Here is a 16,092-nt window from a genome sequence, read left to right as displayed (position 1 = left end):
TGTAGCTTGTGAAAAGACTAAAATATCCTCACTATTTTAGGATGTTTCCAGTGTTCCGTTTTAGTCAGTTCATCCAGTTTATCATGTTTATTCACTATGGTCCGTACTGATTTAGCTATTTTTCAAAACATAAAATTTTTAGTATTCTGTCTTAGCTTTTAAACGCCTCCAAAAACAGCTTAATCGGACCTTCATAACCTGAGATATAGTCATTTAAAGGTAGTGCGGTTAATTAGCCGACTAGTTAGATTTTGGTTCTGTAAATTGGGAATTTGATTAGGTTACACTGGATATTGGACTAAGTGATCTTCACGAACATTGTAGCCCTGTGTCTTAGCTTCGAAACGGTATAAGTTGTGCCTCAATATGATAAGCGTAGCCTCAGATGTGTTCTTTCCGCAACCACATGTCAAATCTGTCTTTTGCTAGGTTACATTTCCGCACTTGTTATCACTTTGATTTTTGTTCTTATGTTGTTATGAGCCTATGGAATGGCTATTTACTTGAATCTATGATATGTATGACTTTGGGATTGGTTGAGAAAAAATAATGAAGCCATAAATGGCTGGGAAATAGGAAAATACAAAGGGCATGCTGCCCAAATTTTCGCTCGAGGATTAAGTTTCTATTTGAACTGGTATACTTACGTTTGGTCTATGAAACCCTAGTTATTGTTGTCCGCGGGTCCAAATGTCCTCGTTTCACTTTAAAGTCTTTTTATACGTTCTACTCAATAATTGTCGAGTTTCTTTGATTGCACCTAATTGTTGTGCTAGATAATCTGTAATATTCTTTCTCGTTTAATTTAGGTTTTCTCGGTGATTGAGGATAATATCCGGAAGGATATTTTACCCGTTGTTTTGCGTACATAGGTGAGTGTTCCTTGTTTGTTATATTTCCTTGACTTATTGGCTTGTTATTATTGATTGGTAATGTGTTAAGTGCTTTCAATGATTATTAAAATGAGTTTTCTAGCGCGAGTGTGTACTTTATCGCACTCGACCTAAATAAATGTGAAATTTTCAATGATTAAATGCTAGTTGTGCATGAATGTAAGCCGTTTGGCTGAATTGGGCCCTGCCCTTCGTTACCGATCGACTCGAGCCAGAAGCGGACTCGGTCGGATGATATGGTGACCCTGGGTAAATTTGGTATAGTCGAGTATTACCTTGTAGTCCGACCACGTCCGGATGGGTGGAGTCCGGCCAACGTCCAGATGGGGATAAATGAACGAACGCAGGCACGAGAGTTTTACTTCTCAAAAAGGAAATTTTCAAATAATTGGTGGAATAAGGGGAAATATCAGGGGAACGAACGAACGAACGAATAGGTCCATGTGAGCCCGTATCCTTTTAATGAATGTGTTACTATCGCTTTCCATTGTAAAAAATAAAAAAAAATTTTGAATTATTGATACTCCATGTTTAATGTATTGAATTGACTATCTGACTATGTGTTCGGAACCTCACTGAGCTTTTAACTCACCCCTTTAGTTTTGTTTTCCTTTACAGGGGACGGCGAGCAGGATGATAGCATAGACTAGCCAAGTTTAGTTCTTTTGTTTTTTTTTTTTTTTGTAATGGTTCTCGCCCTAGTGTTTGGCACGGGCTGGACATATGAAGGATTGAGAACCTTTGTATATTCGATCTTTATACTCCCTTTTGGGATGGCAATGTATATAAGTTTCGCTTTAAGTTTGGATCGCTGCCCTATTTATTCTTGTGATTTATTTCGATTTTAATTGAGAACTGTAGTGAATGACTGAATCCCGGCGAGAGTTGGGCAGACGACCCACCGAACCCTGGGGTACGCCCTAGGGAGAGGTGGGGCTGTCACATATCATCTCCTTAAATGATTAAAAAAATATTCAAATCACTTTCCTAAAATACAATTTTTTAGCCTTTCAATTCTTTTAATTTTGAGTTTTCCTCTTTCCTTTCTAGTTTCTCATTTTATTCTCAAGAAAATATCATAAGATGAAATTGTTTTCATTTCTTTTATTTCTTTTCTCTTTCTTCTCTCTTTAATCCTTCCCAATAGAAATTTCATTTCATTTTTGTTTTGAGTTTGTAATTGCATATTTCTGGATGAAGGTTTAAAAGGCATCAAAAACTAATTTTGATTTTTTGTATGATGCCACATGTCACAAATTTCAATTTATGGTTATTAATCAGGTCACAATTTCATTTTAAAATATTTTCTTGGCAATAAAATGAGAAACTAGAAAGGAAAGAGGAAAACCCAAAATTAAAATAATTGAAAGGCTAAAAAATTTGTATTTTAGGAAAGTGATTTGAATATTTTTTTTAATCATTTAAGGAGAAGATAGATCTCTACAATTCCTTTTTTTTTTAAATTTCAATCATTAAGGTGAAAATTTTTGTGGGAAAGAGGAAGAATTAAATAAAGAAGAAAGAGAAAAAGAAATAAAAAAAAAAGGAAAACAAGGTAAATGGAAAATCAAAATAATGCAAGGGCAATTTTGTCCTAAAGGGGGTTAAGTGAGCAAAATTAAAAGTTAGGGGGTAAACTGAGAAATGGGGTATTCTTTAAGGGGATAGAATGTGATTAACCCTTTGTTAATTAAAGTAAAAAGACATGTTTAACTCTTAAAATTATTATCACTTTACCATCATAAACTATAGTCTCATTATCAATTTACCCCCTCGACTCATTTTTTAGACAATTTATCCTACTATTAAACTAACTTAGTAAGTTAAAAAATTTTAGAAAAAAATACCCTTTTCTTTGCATAATAAAAATAATAAAAAATTGTAGAGTGGCTCTTCTTCTTTTTAATATTAAGAAAAAAAGTGAAAGTATTAATTTCTTTATTCTTGGCAATCTTATTAATATCAAAAAAGAATAGAAAGATGGAAAGGAGGAGGGGGAGAGGGAGAGAGCTCAATTCTTTGTTTAAAAACTACAAATAAGAAAGAATTAAATACTTTTATTATTTTAAAATTATTTCACTTTTCTGTTTACTACCAAATTCCAAACCTAATCCTGACAACCTTAATGTAATACGATAATGTTAGACTTTTCTTTATTTTCTTTATTTGCAAAAGCTAATTTTCTTTCTTCTTCTTTTCTATCTTTTTTCTTTTCCTAGTATTAATAAGTGTGAAAAAAGGAAATTTGAGAAAACCCTTTTATTTTTATGTTTTTCAATGTCTTAAAGTGAAAAAAAGAAGAATAACCATTCCAACTTTTTTATTTTTAATTATATAAAAAAGGTAAATATATTTAAAAATTTTTGGCAATACTAGTTAGATTAACGATGAGGTAAAATGCCTAAAAAATAATATTAGGAACTAAAGTGATTGTATCGCTATAATCTAAACGAATAAATTGATAATAACAATGTAATAATGCTATAAAATAAAAGGGTATTTTTGTCCAAAATTTTTTAACATGTTGAGTTGAATTACTTATGGGGATAAAGTGATTAAAAGATAACGTTAGGACGTAAACTGATAGTAGTGATATAGTTTAAGGGGGTAAAGTAATAATAACCCTAATATTCAATATGAATTTGTATTACTCGCAAGGGTAAACTAGTCCAAATATTGTAATGTTGGTAGTGAGGGCAAATTAGACAAAAATGTTAAATTAATTAGTAGGGGCAACTTAGTCCATTCATGTTATATTATAGTGTGAGGGTAAGGTTGTATAATTATGAGGGTATAAATTTATATTACTTATAAGAATAAATTAGTCTAAAATTTTATCATCATAACTCATAATCATCCCAGGATGACTTATACTAACTCTCCCATAGAATTATGTTATCCTATGAATAGAGATTAATTCTGTCAGTTGGGATGTGTCATTCCACATGTAAAATGCAATCAAACATGGAATGACATAAATTGATTAACCCAATCCTCTATCATCCCATAAGCCAAACGAACACTAAATGAATAACTTTTTTATATATTGTCGGTGTAAAATTTTTTTACACAAGAATATTTAAATCATGCAACATGACATGAATTCAAATTTGAAATTCAAACCATGCACATGTGACATACGTCTAAAACTATTGTGCAAAAAAATCACTGTACTATTAGTGTATAAAATATTAATTCATATTAAAATGCACCATTAGCAAATGATATTTATTGATTAAAGGGGTGCTCATTATTCAAAAAGTGTCTATTAATTAAAAGGTTTCTATTGACAAAGAATTACCTATTCATTAAGAGATGTCTGTTCATGAAGATGTATGTAAATATGAAAATGTATGAATCTAAAGTGAAACATCTTTATAAGGGGTGTCTAAACTATTATAAATAAAAGGTGAAGACATCATTTATTCACTTTTTAAGTTTTACCATTTTCTTTCATTCTTCTTCTTCTAATCAAAACAAAATTATGAAATCGTTCTTGAGAGATTCTTTATATTATTGTAAGGAAATTTTAAGTTTGACTTTATTATTCTTGGAGGGAATTGCCACAAACTCGACAGTAAAATAGTGGGGGGAAATTTGTTTAAGGAAAGTGAATCTATTCAGGTCAAAGCATATTCTATATCTTGTAATTATTTTTTTGCTTTCAGGTTACATTGAAGAAAATTTAAGTCGAACTGTTTGAGATTTGATTTTCACCTTGCCGTAAGGTAAAAAGTACTACATCTAATTCTTTTTGTTTGCTTTGAAAGCAGCCTTTTTTTTTTCTTAAGAATGGTTTGCAATTTTGACCAACTAAAAATTCCACCAATTGATTTTTGTGTCATTCCCACCTAATCGTCATTAAAAATGGCATAGAACAACGAGATGGAAACTACGCACACATGCACGCACAATCGTACTGTTTTTTATTAATAATTTGAGCTGACATTTGCTTCTTCTACAACAAAGGCCGCAATTATTTTGTGCATTTTAATGTTCCAACACGACAAATTTCATAATCAACTGAAAAAAGGCATAGACCCTCAGTGGGTAGTTCGGCCGGTTCCGATCGTCTGTTTTTACAATAAAATCTCAAGTTCGACACCTACTTGCTAACGTTACTGGACATCTTTGGGGTGAGCTCTGGCTAACTTGGGGGAGATTAGTTTGGATGATTTCAAGATACACCCCCAGACTGTTAAAAAAAAATTTGAAAAAAGGCATAGAACAACGAGATGGAAACTAAGCACGCATGCACGCACAATCGTACTGTTTTTTATTAACAATTTGAGCTGACATTTGCTTCTTCTACAACCAAGGCCGCAATTATTTTGTGCATTTTAATGTTCCAACACGACAAATTTCATAATCAATTGAAAAATGAGGTTCCACTTTTATAGCTATAATTTCAAAGGGATAGTTTCAAAAACCCCCCTTAGCTTTATGATAATATCACTTAGCACCTTCAAATTTAAAAAATATCAATACCTTTCTTATTTTTAAATTTTTGTAACATTCTCAACCCAATTCTAATTATATGATTCAAATACTATGTTTAGCAAAGAGAAAATTATTCCATTCCAAAGTTGTTCTTTTGTCGTGGTCCCTTACTTGTAATGATAAATCAATTTAAAATTCTTTAACATTTAAAAGCTTGATGGATGTACTCTTTAATAAAAAAACTATAAGTTTGGGTTAAGAGATCCTTTAACAAATCTTATCTACAATTTGGAGACAAAATCTAAAATTGAAAAATTATAAATAATTGACAAAGCATGTAAAAACTATTTGAAACATTATAAAGACAAAGAAATTAACTTTTTTTCAACCTTTTAAACATCTCAAATAAGTTTTAAATATAATTTTAAATATTTTTTCCTTTTCTAAATTTTTAAGCCATTGATCTGGAAATATAAAAATTTTAAGATTCTAAATAGTTTATAGAATTTATTAATTTCACTCACAACATTGTACATTAAAAAAAATAGTTTTCTCATTCGGTAATCTATAAGCACACAATAAAAATATGTATAAATAAAGGTGGGCCCAATATTGAAGTTTTAAAATCATAGCTAAACCATTGAATTGCAACACTTTTATGGAAGAAATATGAGCATTTGCCAAAAAGAATAATAATAATAATATCAGATTTATTTCTGATTATATGACCTTAGAGTACCAAATAGAGAATCCCCAAAGGAAAAAAAATTCCTTTTTAATTTGAAAACATATTAAATAAACTTTTATTATTTGTTTGTACTTTAAAAAAGCACATTACTTATGGTTGCATTTACCATATTTTGTCCCCTTAAAAAAAATACATCTTCATGTTTTTTGTCCATATTTTTAATATTTGATTATCATACTTACAATTAAAAAAACAAAAAGTAAGGCAACAAAAGGGCATTATTAGAACGAAATTATTTCTCTTTCCCAAAATGAGTATTTAATCTTATAATTTGAATTGGGTTGAGAATGTTACAAAAACTTGAAAATAGGGAGGCAAGTAATATTTTTAAAACTTCAAAAGTGCTAAATGAAACTGTTAGAAAGTTCAAGGGAGGTTTCTAAAATTATCCCAATTTCAAAACATCATGCTCCACAAAGCAACAAAGGAATAATAATGTGCAGAGTCATCACAAATGGAAATCCTTCAGATTTGATTGAATTTGGATGAGAACAGTCTCAATAAAATGATGTGTCATGTCCCACTCCCCATAAACGCGTTTGACTTCGTTTGATCCATCCCTATTCTCCACGAAACATTGTGGAATAAAGCAATAATGATATTTCTTAAAAAAAAAACTTTGGGCGACTCCGTTTGATATCTACGAGGTCAATGCCAATTCACGGAACAAGTGAAATATTCATCCCAATCCCCATAAATATGTTTCATGCTTGGCATGGAATCTTGTACACCATGTAGGCATTTGTATTTTTTCGTGTGACATTGACCTTAACTACCAATTGATTAATAAAAAGTTAGCCCTTCATGGGCAGCTCGATTGGTCACAGCACGCCTCCTAAGGAGCTGTTTTTCAGTGTCCGTCAGGATTCGAGTCCCATGATTATCGTGTTCGGGGATGAGACTTCTCCTCCCAAACTGGTGGGGAATTAGTTGGGTCCGGTTTACCCGATGATCTGAATACCCCCTCCGTCGGACAAAGAAAAAAAAAGTTAGTTTTAAAACTTTTTTTTTTTATTTAACGTCAATGATCTACACAACTCTTATATGACAAGAACGAGGTGAAGAGGCCACCTCCAAGCGTCAAATGTTCTGAAGCTTCAAATCCTTTTCCTCTATGCCGTGCAGTCAATTGTAAACTAAGCCAAAACGTGTAGCCCGACAAATCTCTAGACTTCTTTCATATGACTCCAAAGTCAGCTAGTTTACTTGAAATGGTACAATAAAAGTTTTAATGAATCTCCCACCTAATAAGCCATTCCTGTGGTCCACTTCTGAACTTTCCTGGAATTAGTACTTCCAAAATCATTTTCTTTCTAGAATTTAATAATGACATCACACAACTGTTTATCTAATTTCATTGCTTTTAATGCTTTGTATGATTCAGAGCTCAGAGGATAAATGCCATGGAAGATACCCCTTGCCAATAACGAGTCTGCAAAATACATATAATATAACTAGTCCCCTTAATATATCACAACTATGGGGACGAAAAGTAATAAACTTGCAACATATCAGTGTCCCCTGTTGAATGAGTCCCCAATCCTATTTATACCCTGCAGGCGAAGAAAGAGACTTCTGTCAGTATCTAACCATACTTTTTTTTTTCGTATCTACCATTTTCAGTGAATACAGAATTTCTCTAATATTTCTCATATTGCTCATTTTCATAGTCTTCTTTAATATATTACACACGCACAGATAATTTTCTAATCCACTGAAATACAATATTGCAATAAAGTTCACATCCAAATTTAATTTTAAAAGAAAAAGGCGATTTTATATAAAGTTCTTTGGTTTTTAATCACAAGAAGATATTATATATGCTTTATTAACATAAAGTTGAAGATAACAACGGTGTGGATGATGATGAGATATATATGCACCATATATAAATAAGTAGTAATTACTAATTAATAACTTACAAGTTGTATTGTATATACTACAAGTTGTATAAACTATGCATCTCAGGATATAGATCACCAATTAATCACTTCCTCTATGCATGATCGGCTGTAACTATGAATGACAAGTGAGTGAAAAGTGCAAGACACAATCATCTAGAAGAGTTAATAGGTCAATAATATCATGCTCTTCATTTCAGTTTACTAAACTGATAGAAAAACATAAGGGATTAGCATGGCAGTGTAAACATTTTTTTTTTTTATACAATCGAGTGTAAATGCATGTCACATATTTAGGTAAAATTTTATAGTAACAAAGAGGTTAATTATGCATTTGCGTCTGTTAGCTAAAAAAAAAATAAATATATATATATTTTTTATTTTTACGAATAGTGTAAGAAAATTCTTTGTTTTGTCCTATTTCATTTGCCATATTAACTAAGAACAGGCAGATGCATGTGCAAGCGTGCATAGGACGGATAGCTAACCCCAATGTCTTGCAATTATCTAAATTTCCCATACAAAGAATAGAATCTTCAATTATGCCCTCACTAAATTCAACTTTCCAATAATATATATTCTCATTTCTTGAACTCCTAAAAGGGTAAAAATCTTGACTTGGCCATGGAAAACCAAACGACCATTATCTGAAGTTTGCATTCGGCACATAAAAAAAAAAAATAGAAAACACAAATGAAAATGAAACATTTCAATCATTATTGTGCAGCTGGATACTCACTGTTGAAATTCTATGTTGATGAAAGCAGCTCCCGGATTGGCAATAGTACCAAAAGCTGTGTTGGAAAGAACGATGGTGGTGCCCGCTTTTGCAGGCCTAGAAGCTGAAGTTTGTGCTCTATCAACAATCCTGACCTGAATAGTTTTGTCGGGAACACAAGTCTTGGGCGCTACCGCACTAATGCACCTCACCAAGTACTGCCGCCCGCAGGCCGCACCGTTGTCCCAAACCCCTTCCCCTGCTGCTGCAAACAAATTGCTTGATGGGAATTGAGAGTTATCACTCCCAAAACAAGCTGTGGCTGTAGACAAAATTCACAACCCAAAAATGTTACCATCTTCTAATATTGTCAATGTTGTTAATCCCAATGAATTGTTAGGAGTAGAAAAATTGTGGAATTGATTAGGATTAGTAGCTTGTACTTACGGGTGTATGGAGGGTTGTATTGGCTTGCAGTGCCAACATCAGCTGAAGAAGGATGGAAGAGGTGGGCAGATGAAAGAAGGTAGAGGAATAGGAGGGGAAGTTGAGATTTTGACATCCTAATTAATCTGCACAAGTAAGTAGTTGGTCAAAATGTACAATAATCATAGGTAGTATCATTGAACTGTGAAGTTACATGCAAGGTGAGTTAAAGGGTTTATATAATATAGACGTGCAGGGTCAACAAAGAGATTTGAGGGAAGGGAAGCAACTTGTTGGTGAGTTGATAGGGACTCAAGGACGGAAGACAACCAAAAGACCGTGTACACTTGGAAAATTATTAGTAAAAGAATATCTATGTCATGTCAATTTTAAAAAAGATGGAAGAAAAATCTAGATTTGCTTGATTATATTATCCATGTTTTTAGATGACGTAGAATCTAATTTTCAATCGGGTGACGTAGAATCTAATTTTCAACCGATAAAATGTCACTGTGTTTGTCATTAACAACTAAATTACACGATGCACAGATTAGAATAATAGATGCATATACCAACAAAAAAAATCTATGTTAACATGTAAAAGAACTAATTTCTCTATATGTTTATGAAAATGAATGTCTACCGAACTTAATTGAACCAACTCTAATTTCAAAGAAACCTCGTGTGAATAAAAAATTATCTCATACTATTGTCCTTACAATGTAAAGTCCCTTGATCCATTTAGATCACCAAACCTCCTGAATTCCTTCTAATGGAGCCCAGCAACAGTTCGAGAAAGAGGTTGTGATCCTCAGGTAAATCAATCTTCGGAGTTTACATGGCGAACAAGTTAGAACGGACCAAATTTCTTGTTATTATCAACTGTGGGGTATCATATCACATCATCAATTAATGCTAATTTCTTATATTTCTTCGTTAGGCAGTTCTTATAGTTTCTGGATTGTGTTGAATAATCTCAACCTTCAAGACTCATCATCAGTTGCTTCCGTGAGATTTTGTTAAATCATCCTTACGTGGTATCCAACCGTAATCTTGTCTAGAAGATTATAGGAAGTAAATATTTATTATTTGCTGTGTCATTTTCTTGGAAAACAAAATCATGCTACGGGAAGTCAAGAACCAATTAAGCAGAAGTGGACAAATTTTCATGGAGCTTAGCAAAATCTTTTTGTCATGTTTGTTTGTAGTGCTATAAGTTAAACAAACTTGGTTTAAACTAATCCAACTTTCTTGTTTAGATGCAACCAAGCAGATTACCGATAATGATAATTGCATGGTTGTATCAGATTGGAATGGAAAGAATTTAAAAAAAAAAAAAAAAGATGGAAATGGGGAAGGGTTGGATTGATCGAAAAAGTTAGATGAAAGGATTTCTTGATTAGATCTCTAAATTTGACTAAGTATTGTGGTTATGGGAAAGATTTGTCCTTTCTACTGTTGTTTCCCTTGAGCCATGGCCATATTATATTGTTTTCACCATATTTCATTATTTTAAGTTCTAGTCAAAATAACTGACAAAAGCTTGATAGAGAAAGGCAATGTAATTTCAATACTTTAAATCAATTCCCAAAAGCACAAGAAACTCTAAATAAAGAGATCAATGCAAATTCCTCTTATTTATATTCCACAATATCTGCATTTTATATATGCCATAAATTGAACATTTTACTTAATTCCAAGCATGCTTAGATTATGTATTTTCTAATCCATCATCATCATTATTTAATTTGTGCATAGATTTTGACTGATAAAATCTGAAAAAAAAAAAAAAGTTTCAAAGGAATCGAGTCAATGTGAACCCTTTTTCTTAAGACAAAAGGAAAAGGCGAAAAAATTGAACAAAAACTTTTTTTTTTTTAAAAAAAATTTATATGAGCCCTGGACAAAAACAGGTGGGCCGAAGCCAGCCATCTCGACTTCATCGAAGTATAAGGCTTGGTCAATGAAAAGGCCGCCGACTTTTAATTTGACACGGTTTCAGCTGCTACAGCTGGCTGGCCGGAAATTTACATTCCGTAAGCTTTTAATTGAAGGTCCTTTTTTTTTTTTCAAAGAAAAAAAATAAGGATAGGGCATAAAAAACAACAAATTCCAAAGATCAAATCGTTTGCTTTTTGTTTTTCTATAATTACAATTCAGGAGACAATGAATTTTTTATAGGTGGAATTTGGAGGAAAAGAAGCTGAACTTCACCCTAAGATGTAGTAAAAAATTGAGGAGGAAAATACTATGAGCTAAAATTATGAGAAAAGAAATACATGTATTTTGTACCTAAAATACCTGAAGGTAGAAGTTTTATATAGCCATCTACTCCTTTTCTTTTCTTAGTATAAAAAAATTGTATACTTCCCTAAATAAGTATATACTACTCCTCTCATATATAGTTGATTACTTTTGGATTTTTTTTTTTAACCAATACCTAAAAGGCACTAGTCTCTTTTTGATACTTAAATAAAACATTGCTCTAAACGAGACTTTAGGTGTTAATTTTTTAACAAAAGTACATAAGGTTAATTTTAAGAAAAAAAAAAAAAAAAGGCATACTGCAAGAAGTGCAATTATTATGAATTTAAGTTAGTGTAATAAGATGTGCCCATAAAAAAAAAAAATCCTTTTATCACCTAAAATGAACTACCCAGAATCTCATGCCTAATTCTGAGTTAAAAATCTAAATACTCCTGTCTAAATAATTCAATCGTAGTAAAGCCTAATTGTAAACTGCATCCAAGCACAATAGCACATGCTAAAGTATCCATATATGCATTTTCGGAGTGATAAACGGCAAACCAAGGGACTCGGCGATGAACCAACGTGCAAATGCAAGCCGCCAAATTCAAAGAGAATCTCGTGCACATTACTCTATTCATACATAGGTACAGCTACCCACCACTACTGCCAATCAATAGTTGTACGGAAAAAGAAAACAGGTTAACGGGAATAGAGATGCAAACGAGTCGAGTTGAGTTGAATTTTGAACTAATCGAGTCGAATTTTACCTTAATTTTATGAAACTCGACTCGATTAGTTTGATTAGTTCGAGTTAACTCGTGAACTAACAACTTAAATATCTTTGAATTCGAGTTTAAACTCGAGTTCGATTTGATCAATTCAAACTCGATGATGATCGAACTTAAGTCAGGTTCGGACTTTAATTATTCCCGAGCGATTCGACTCACTTGCAGCTCTAAATGGTAGTCCAAGAAAGCCCACAAGTTACAATTGTTTTTATATCATTTTCGATATGAACGCCGCTGTTTTGCGTTCAAGTCTAATCTATTCTAGAATCTATAATTATTAGAATGTCCGATTCCCATCTCACCGAACCAAGAAGCAACTAGGCAATAAAACATTGAAACCTCGAGCCTTGGAAAGTCGTATGCTCTGGGGCAGTGGCATTAAACTAGATCATAGAAAATGGTGCCCACTTTCCTGTTTTTCTATCCTACTGAAAACGGTGCCCCTTTTCATGCCACAATTACAGCCTGAGGACTTAAATTAACTTCTGGAAATGACAGTTGGAATTGGCTCCCCAACTGTTTCTTTAGCTATTTATGTATGCCTGGTCTTGTATACATACTAGATTTAAATGCAAGGGTCTATCAATCAATCGGATACCAAGTTAAAATATATTTTAAATGTCGTATTTTTATAAATATAAAATTAATTAATAATATAAATGAATACAAGAAATGGTAGGTAATATTAAATAGGAAGAGTATATAAATGTAAGGGACAGTAATAATTATTAGTATGTATATATAATTTATTAGAAAAACCCTAAATTGTAAATACTTTTCTGCAAGGTACAAATAATAATTGCTTAAAAAACCTCCTCTACAAAATCAGATTTACCAAAAAAATTTTCATGTTTTACAATGCATATATGTTGTGCAACTTCATTTATTTGTCCCAACGTCATGAAAACTTGGGGTGAGACCTTCGGCCTAACAGTTCTTTAGGGTTGAGTTTCGATGCCCCATCAACAAGCTAATTGCTTTTGATAATTAATTAAAATATGACAACTAAGTCGTGCATATATATTTTAAACTTGTAGAATATTGGTCTTTGACTCTATATTTTGCTACATTTTGGTTGGAAAAACATGTCCAATTTGATGTGTTTCTAGAAAAAGAGAAAAAGAACTTGAAATTTTCCACCAAAAATCAAACCAAAGGAGGAGATAGTTGCTGTTTTCATTTGCTTTATATTAGGTGCATGGAGGACTACGCCTCATTTTACCATTGAATTAGTAGGCTACGTGATGGACATGCTCCATAAATATAAAAAACATATATATATATATATGTACCTTGACTTGTCAAATGGGATAAGATTTTTTAAAGGACCAAGATCAGGCCAAGGACTTTGCCATTTACTTTGGGTTGGACCGAACTTTGGTTTATGGGCCTCCAAATTGATCATATGGATCTGAGTCCTTTGATGTACCCCGAAAATCCACTATTGTTTCTTATATCTATTAGGCCTATGATACGGTTATTATAATAGCAGTTGATTAATATTATATATGAACGAAAATCCACTCTTTTTTTTTTTTTTCTGACACGACAACAGTTGTATAACCAAATCTATTCTACACTAAGCGGGAGGGAGGCGGACCTAAGGAGGTCCAAGGATAATCCGGAGGGGACTGAACCACCACCGGACCAAACGGGTGCACAACACACCCACCTGAATTTTTTTTTGAAGCAAATCACTTAAATGTGGCATTTTCCCTTGCTTCCCATCCCACCAAGCTAGGTGGTGGCCACCAGCCTAACGAAGATCTACTCTGGCTGTTGAAAGTTTATATATGTTTTTGTTTATTTTCTAGTTTCTGTCATTTCAACCTTTCTTTATGTGGCTAAATTTCAAATTTAAATCACATTTAAAAGAAAGTAGCATATATTTTAAGAAAAAAAAATATTTTGGGTAGATGACCATATTTCAAACTTATTGCACCACCGACTCTAGGCTTTGATAACCAAAGAAGGGCTATTCACCAGAAAATTCAATGCTATTGACTACGATTGAGCGTTTATGCAACTGGTTTCACATAGAGTAAATGAAAAAAAATGCACATCGAAAGCATTTTCTGGTGCATAAATTCAAAAAAACTAACAAAAACGGTATTTCGACATAAAAATAAAAATAAAAACGTAACAAGGGCAATCTCAAAGAGTCACAATTACAAAAAAATAACCAAAAAAGTAAAGAAAAGAAAAACAAGCATTATATAATAATAATAATAATAATAATAATATCGAACGTAGTTCAAAGAACAAGCATTTGGGGGTGGAAAGGTGATAAAAACACACCCATGAATATATCTCATTTGATCAAAACATAATGGAAGGTTTAGAGCCTATTTTACGCTGAAAATAAAAAAAATAAAAGACATGAGAGAATAGACGCGTACCTCGAGGAATTTTTTATTTTGGAGGTTACCTAATTGCTTGCAAATGGCTCAATCTTATGTTATTTCAACTTTCAAATGGAACAATTAACACTATTACCACGTTTTAATGTTGCTTGGAAATGCCAAAAAGTATACTTGTGGTTGAAATTGAAGGAAAATATACAGGAGGATTAGATACTATCAAGCCGAAAAGGAAGGAGAAGAAAAGAAAATAACTGTGGTTCCATTTTGTTCGGGGTAAATGTAGAAGGAAGAGACGAAACGGATAAGTATTGAGCACACTATCATAAATTGTAAAACCTCCTATGGAATTTATAACAATTGCAGTTAGCTACCATCACGTTTCATATTTTCACTTGGCTCCCCTTGCGGAAAGGAATGACTTGTGTAATTTCTTAAATCCGTTAATCTTTCATTTATCTTTCATATATATATATATATATATATATATATATATATATATATATATATATATATATGTATGTGTGTGCGCGTGCGTGCCAAGAAAAACTAACCCATTTCTTATATGTCATGTAAAATATCCTTTTTTTTTTGCTTAAAAATTGGGCGACTTCATTCCCCCGATTAGAAGATTAAAGGCAAAGCTTTCAATTGATATATTATGTATCTAACTCTTATCCAAATCTCCCAAAACCAAAATGTAAGAAAGGTTAAATATGGAATAAAAAATTAATGGCAATTAAGAAGAAGAAGAAGAAGATTAAAAAAACCCTACTATTGTCCCACAATGGCATTTCTATGCAATAATTCTATCTTTCTAGGAATCTATTATTTGGATATTAAAATTTTTAAAAAATCTATGATATGGTTTATATTCAATCAATTTTATGGCATTCTAAGGGCTTGGTAGATTTTCCCTATGAAAAAGTATGATAAAACCCATGGCATTCATCTTCCAAATTCTTGAAGATGGGAGCCTTAAAATTAGAGGAGAATCAAGAATAGAGTCCATTATTGGCCTAATTAGACATGTATACATCATAGCATGTGTACAAGAATATCATAAAAAAAAGAGAGGAGAAGGCATACCTAGAGAAACCTTTGTAGTCTTGGGACTTAGAGAGGACTTAGACCTGCAAATGGTTTGAAATTACTTTCTTCATCCAACTCTTTCTTAGCAGTAAGGAAAAGAAAAGAGGGCAAAGAAAAAAAAAAAGGGAAAAATTACTTTGTAATTGTCTCTCAAATCTTGATGCTATCCACTGATGACTTGAGTTACATATGATATAAGATTATATATATGCCTTCACCAACCCCTCTCTCTCTCTCTCTCTCTCTATATATATATATATGTGTGTGTGTGTGTGTAAAATCACAAAAATGGTAAGTAATTAAGGCCTTGATATGTTTGTTATAGAAGATTAATTGCATAGCTTTCAAGCAAAAGTAACCGACAAGAATTGTGATGGGGTAGATGAACACGGCATTGAGTTTTGGAAGTAACCACTTTAAATGTATTACTTGCTTTGAAGATATGTATTGTCACCTTTTTTTCTCTTGGCGTCAGG

The 16,092-nt window shown here is 32.3% G+C and overlaps 1 protein-coding gene across 2 annotated transcripts; it reads right to left on the bottom strand.

Moving 5' to 3' along the window:
* Positions 1-7,471: 7,471 nt before the first annotated feature.
* LOC113706279 (EG45-like domain containing protein) lies at positions 7,472-16,004 on the bottom strand. Of its 2 annotated transcripts, XM_027228148.2 has the most exons (5): positions 15,753-16,004; positions 15,614-15,657; positions 9,148-9,272; positions 8,722-9,022; positions 7,472-7,634 (listed from the first exon to the last, which is right to left on the bottom strand). In XM_027228148.2, exons 3-5 carry the CDS (start codon positions 9,260-9,262, stop codon positions 7,628-7,630), a joined length of 423 nt encoding a protein of 140 aa, XP_027083949.1. In that variant the 5' UTR covers positions 9,263-9,272; positions 15,614-15,657; positions 15,753-16,004; the 3' UTR covers positions 7,472-7,627. The 2 variants fall into 2 exon arrangements, with proteins under 2 accessions (XP_027083949.1, XP_027083950.1); XM_027228149.2 differs by lacking the exons at positions 15,614-15,657; positions 15,753-16,004 and adding an exon at positions 14,564-14,692.
* Positions 16,005-16,092: the final 88 nt, after the last annotated feature.

Source organism: Coffea arabica, chromosome 8c (genome assembly GCF_036785885.1).
Source record: "Coffea arabica cultivar ET-39 chromosome 8c, Coffea Arabica ET-39 HiFi, whole genome shotgun sequence".
NCBI classification, from domain to species: Eukaryota; Viridiplantae; Streptophyta; class Magnoliopsida; order Gentianales; family Rubiaceae; genus Coffea; species Coffea arabica.
The sequence above is the reverse complement of the archived record's forward strand: the minus strand, read 5'-3'. Positions and strand labels throughout refer to the sequence as shown.

Excerpts from the sequence above, each read along its gene's own strand:
- LOC113706279 (XM_027228148.2), bottom strand. The coding sequence starts at position 9,262 with ATGTCAAAATCTCAACTTCCCCTCCTATTCCTCTACCTTCTTTCATCT. Across the intron at positions 9,023-9,147 it reads ATACAACCCTCCATACACCC|CCACAGCTTGTTTTGGGAGT; the intron begins GTAAGTACAAGC and ends TTTTGTCTACAG.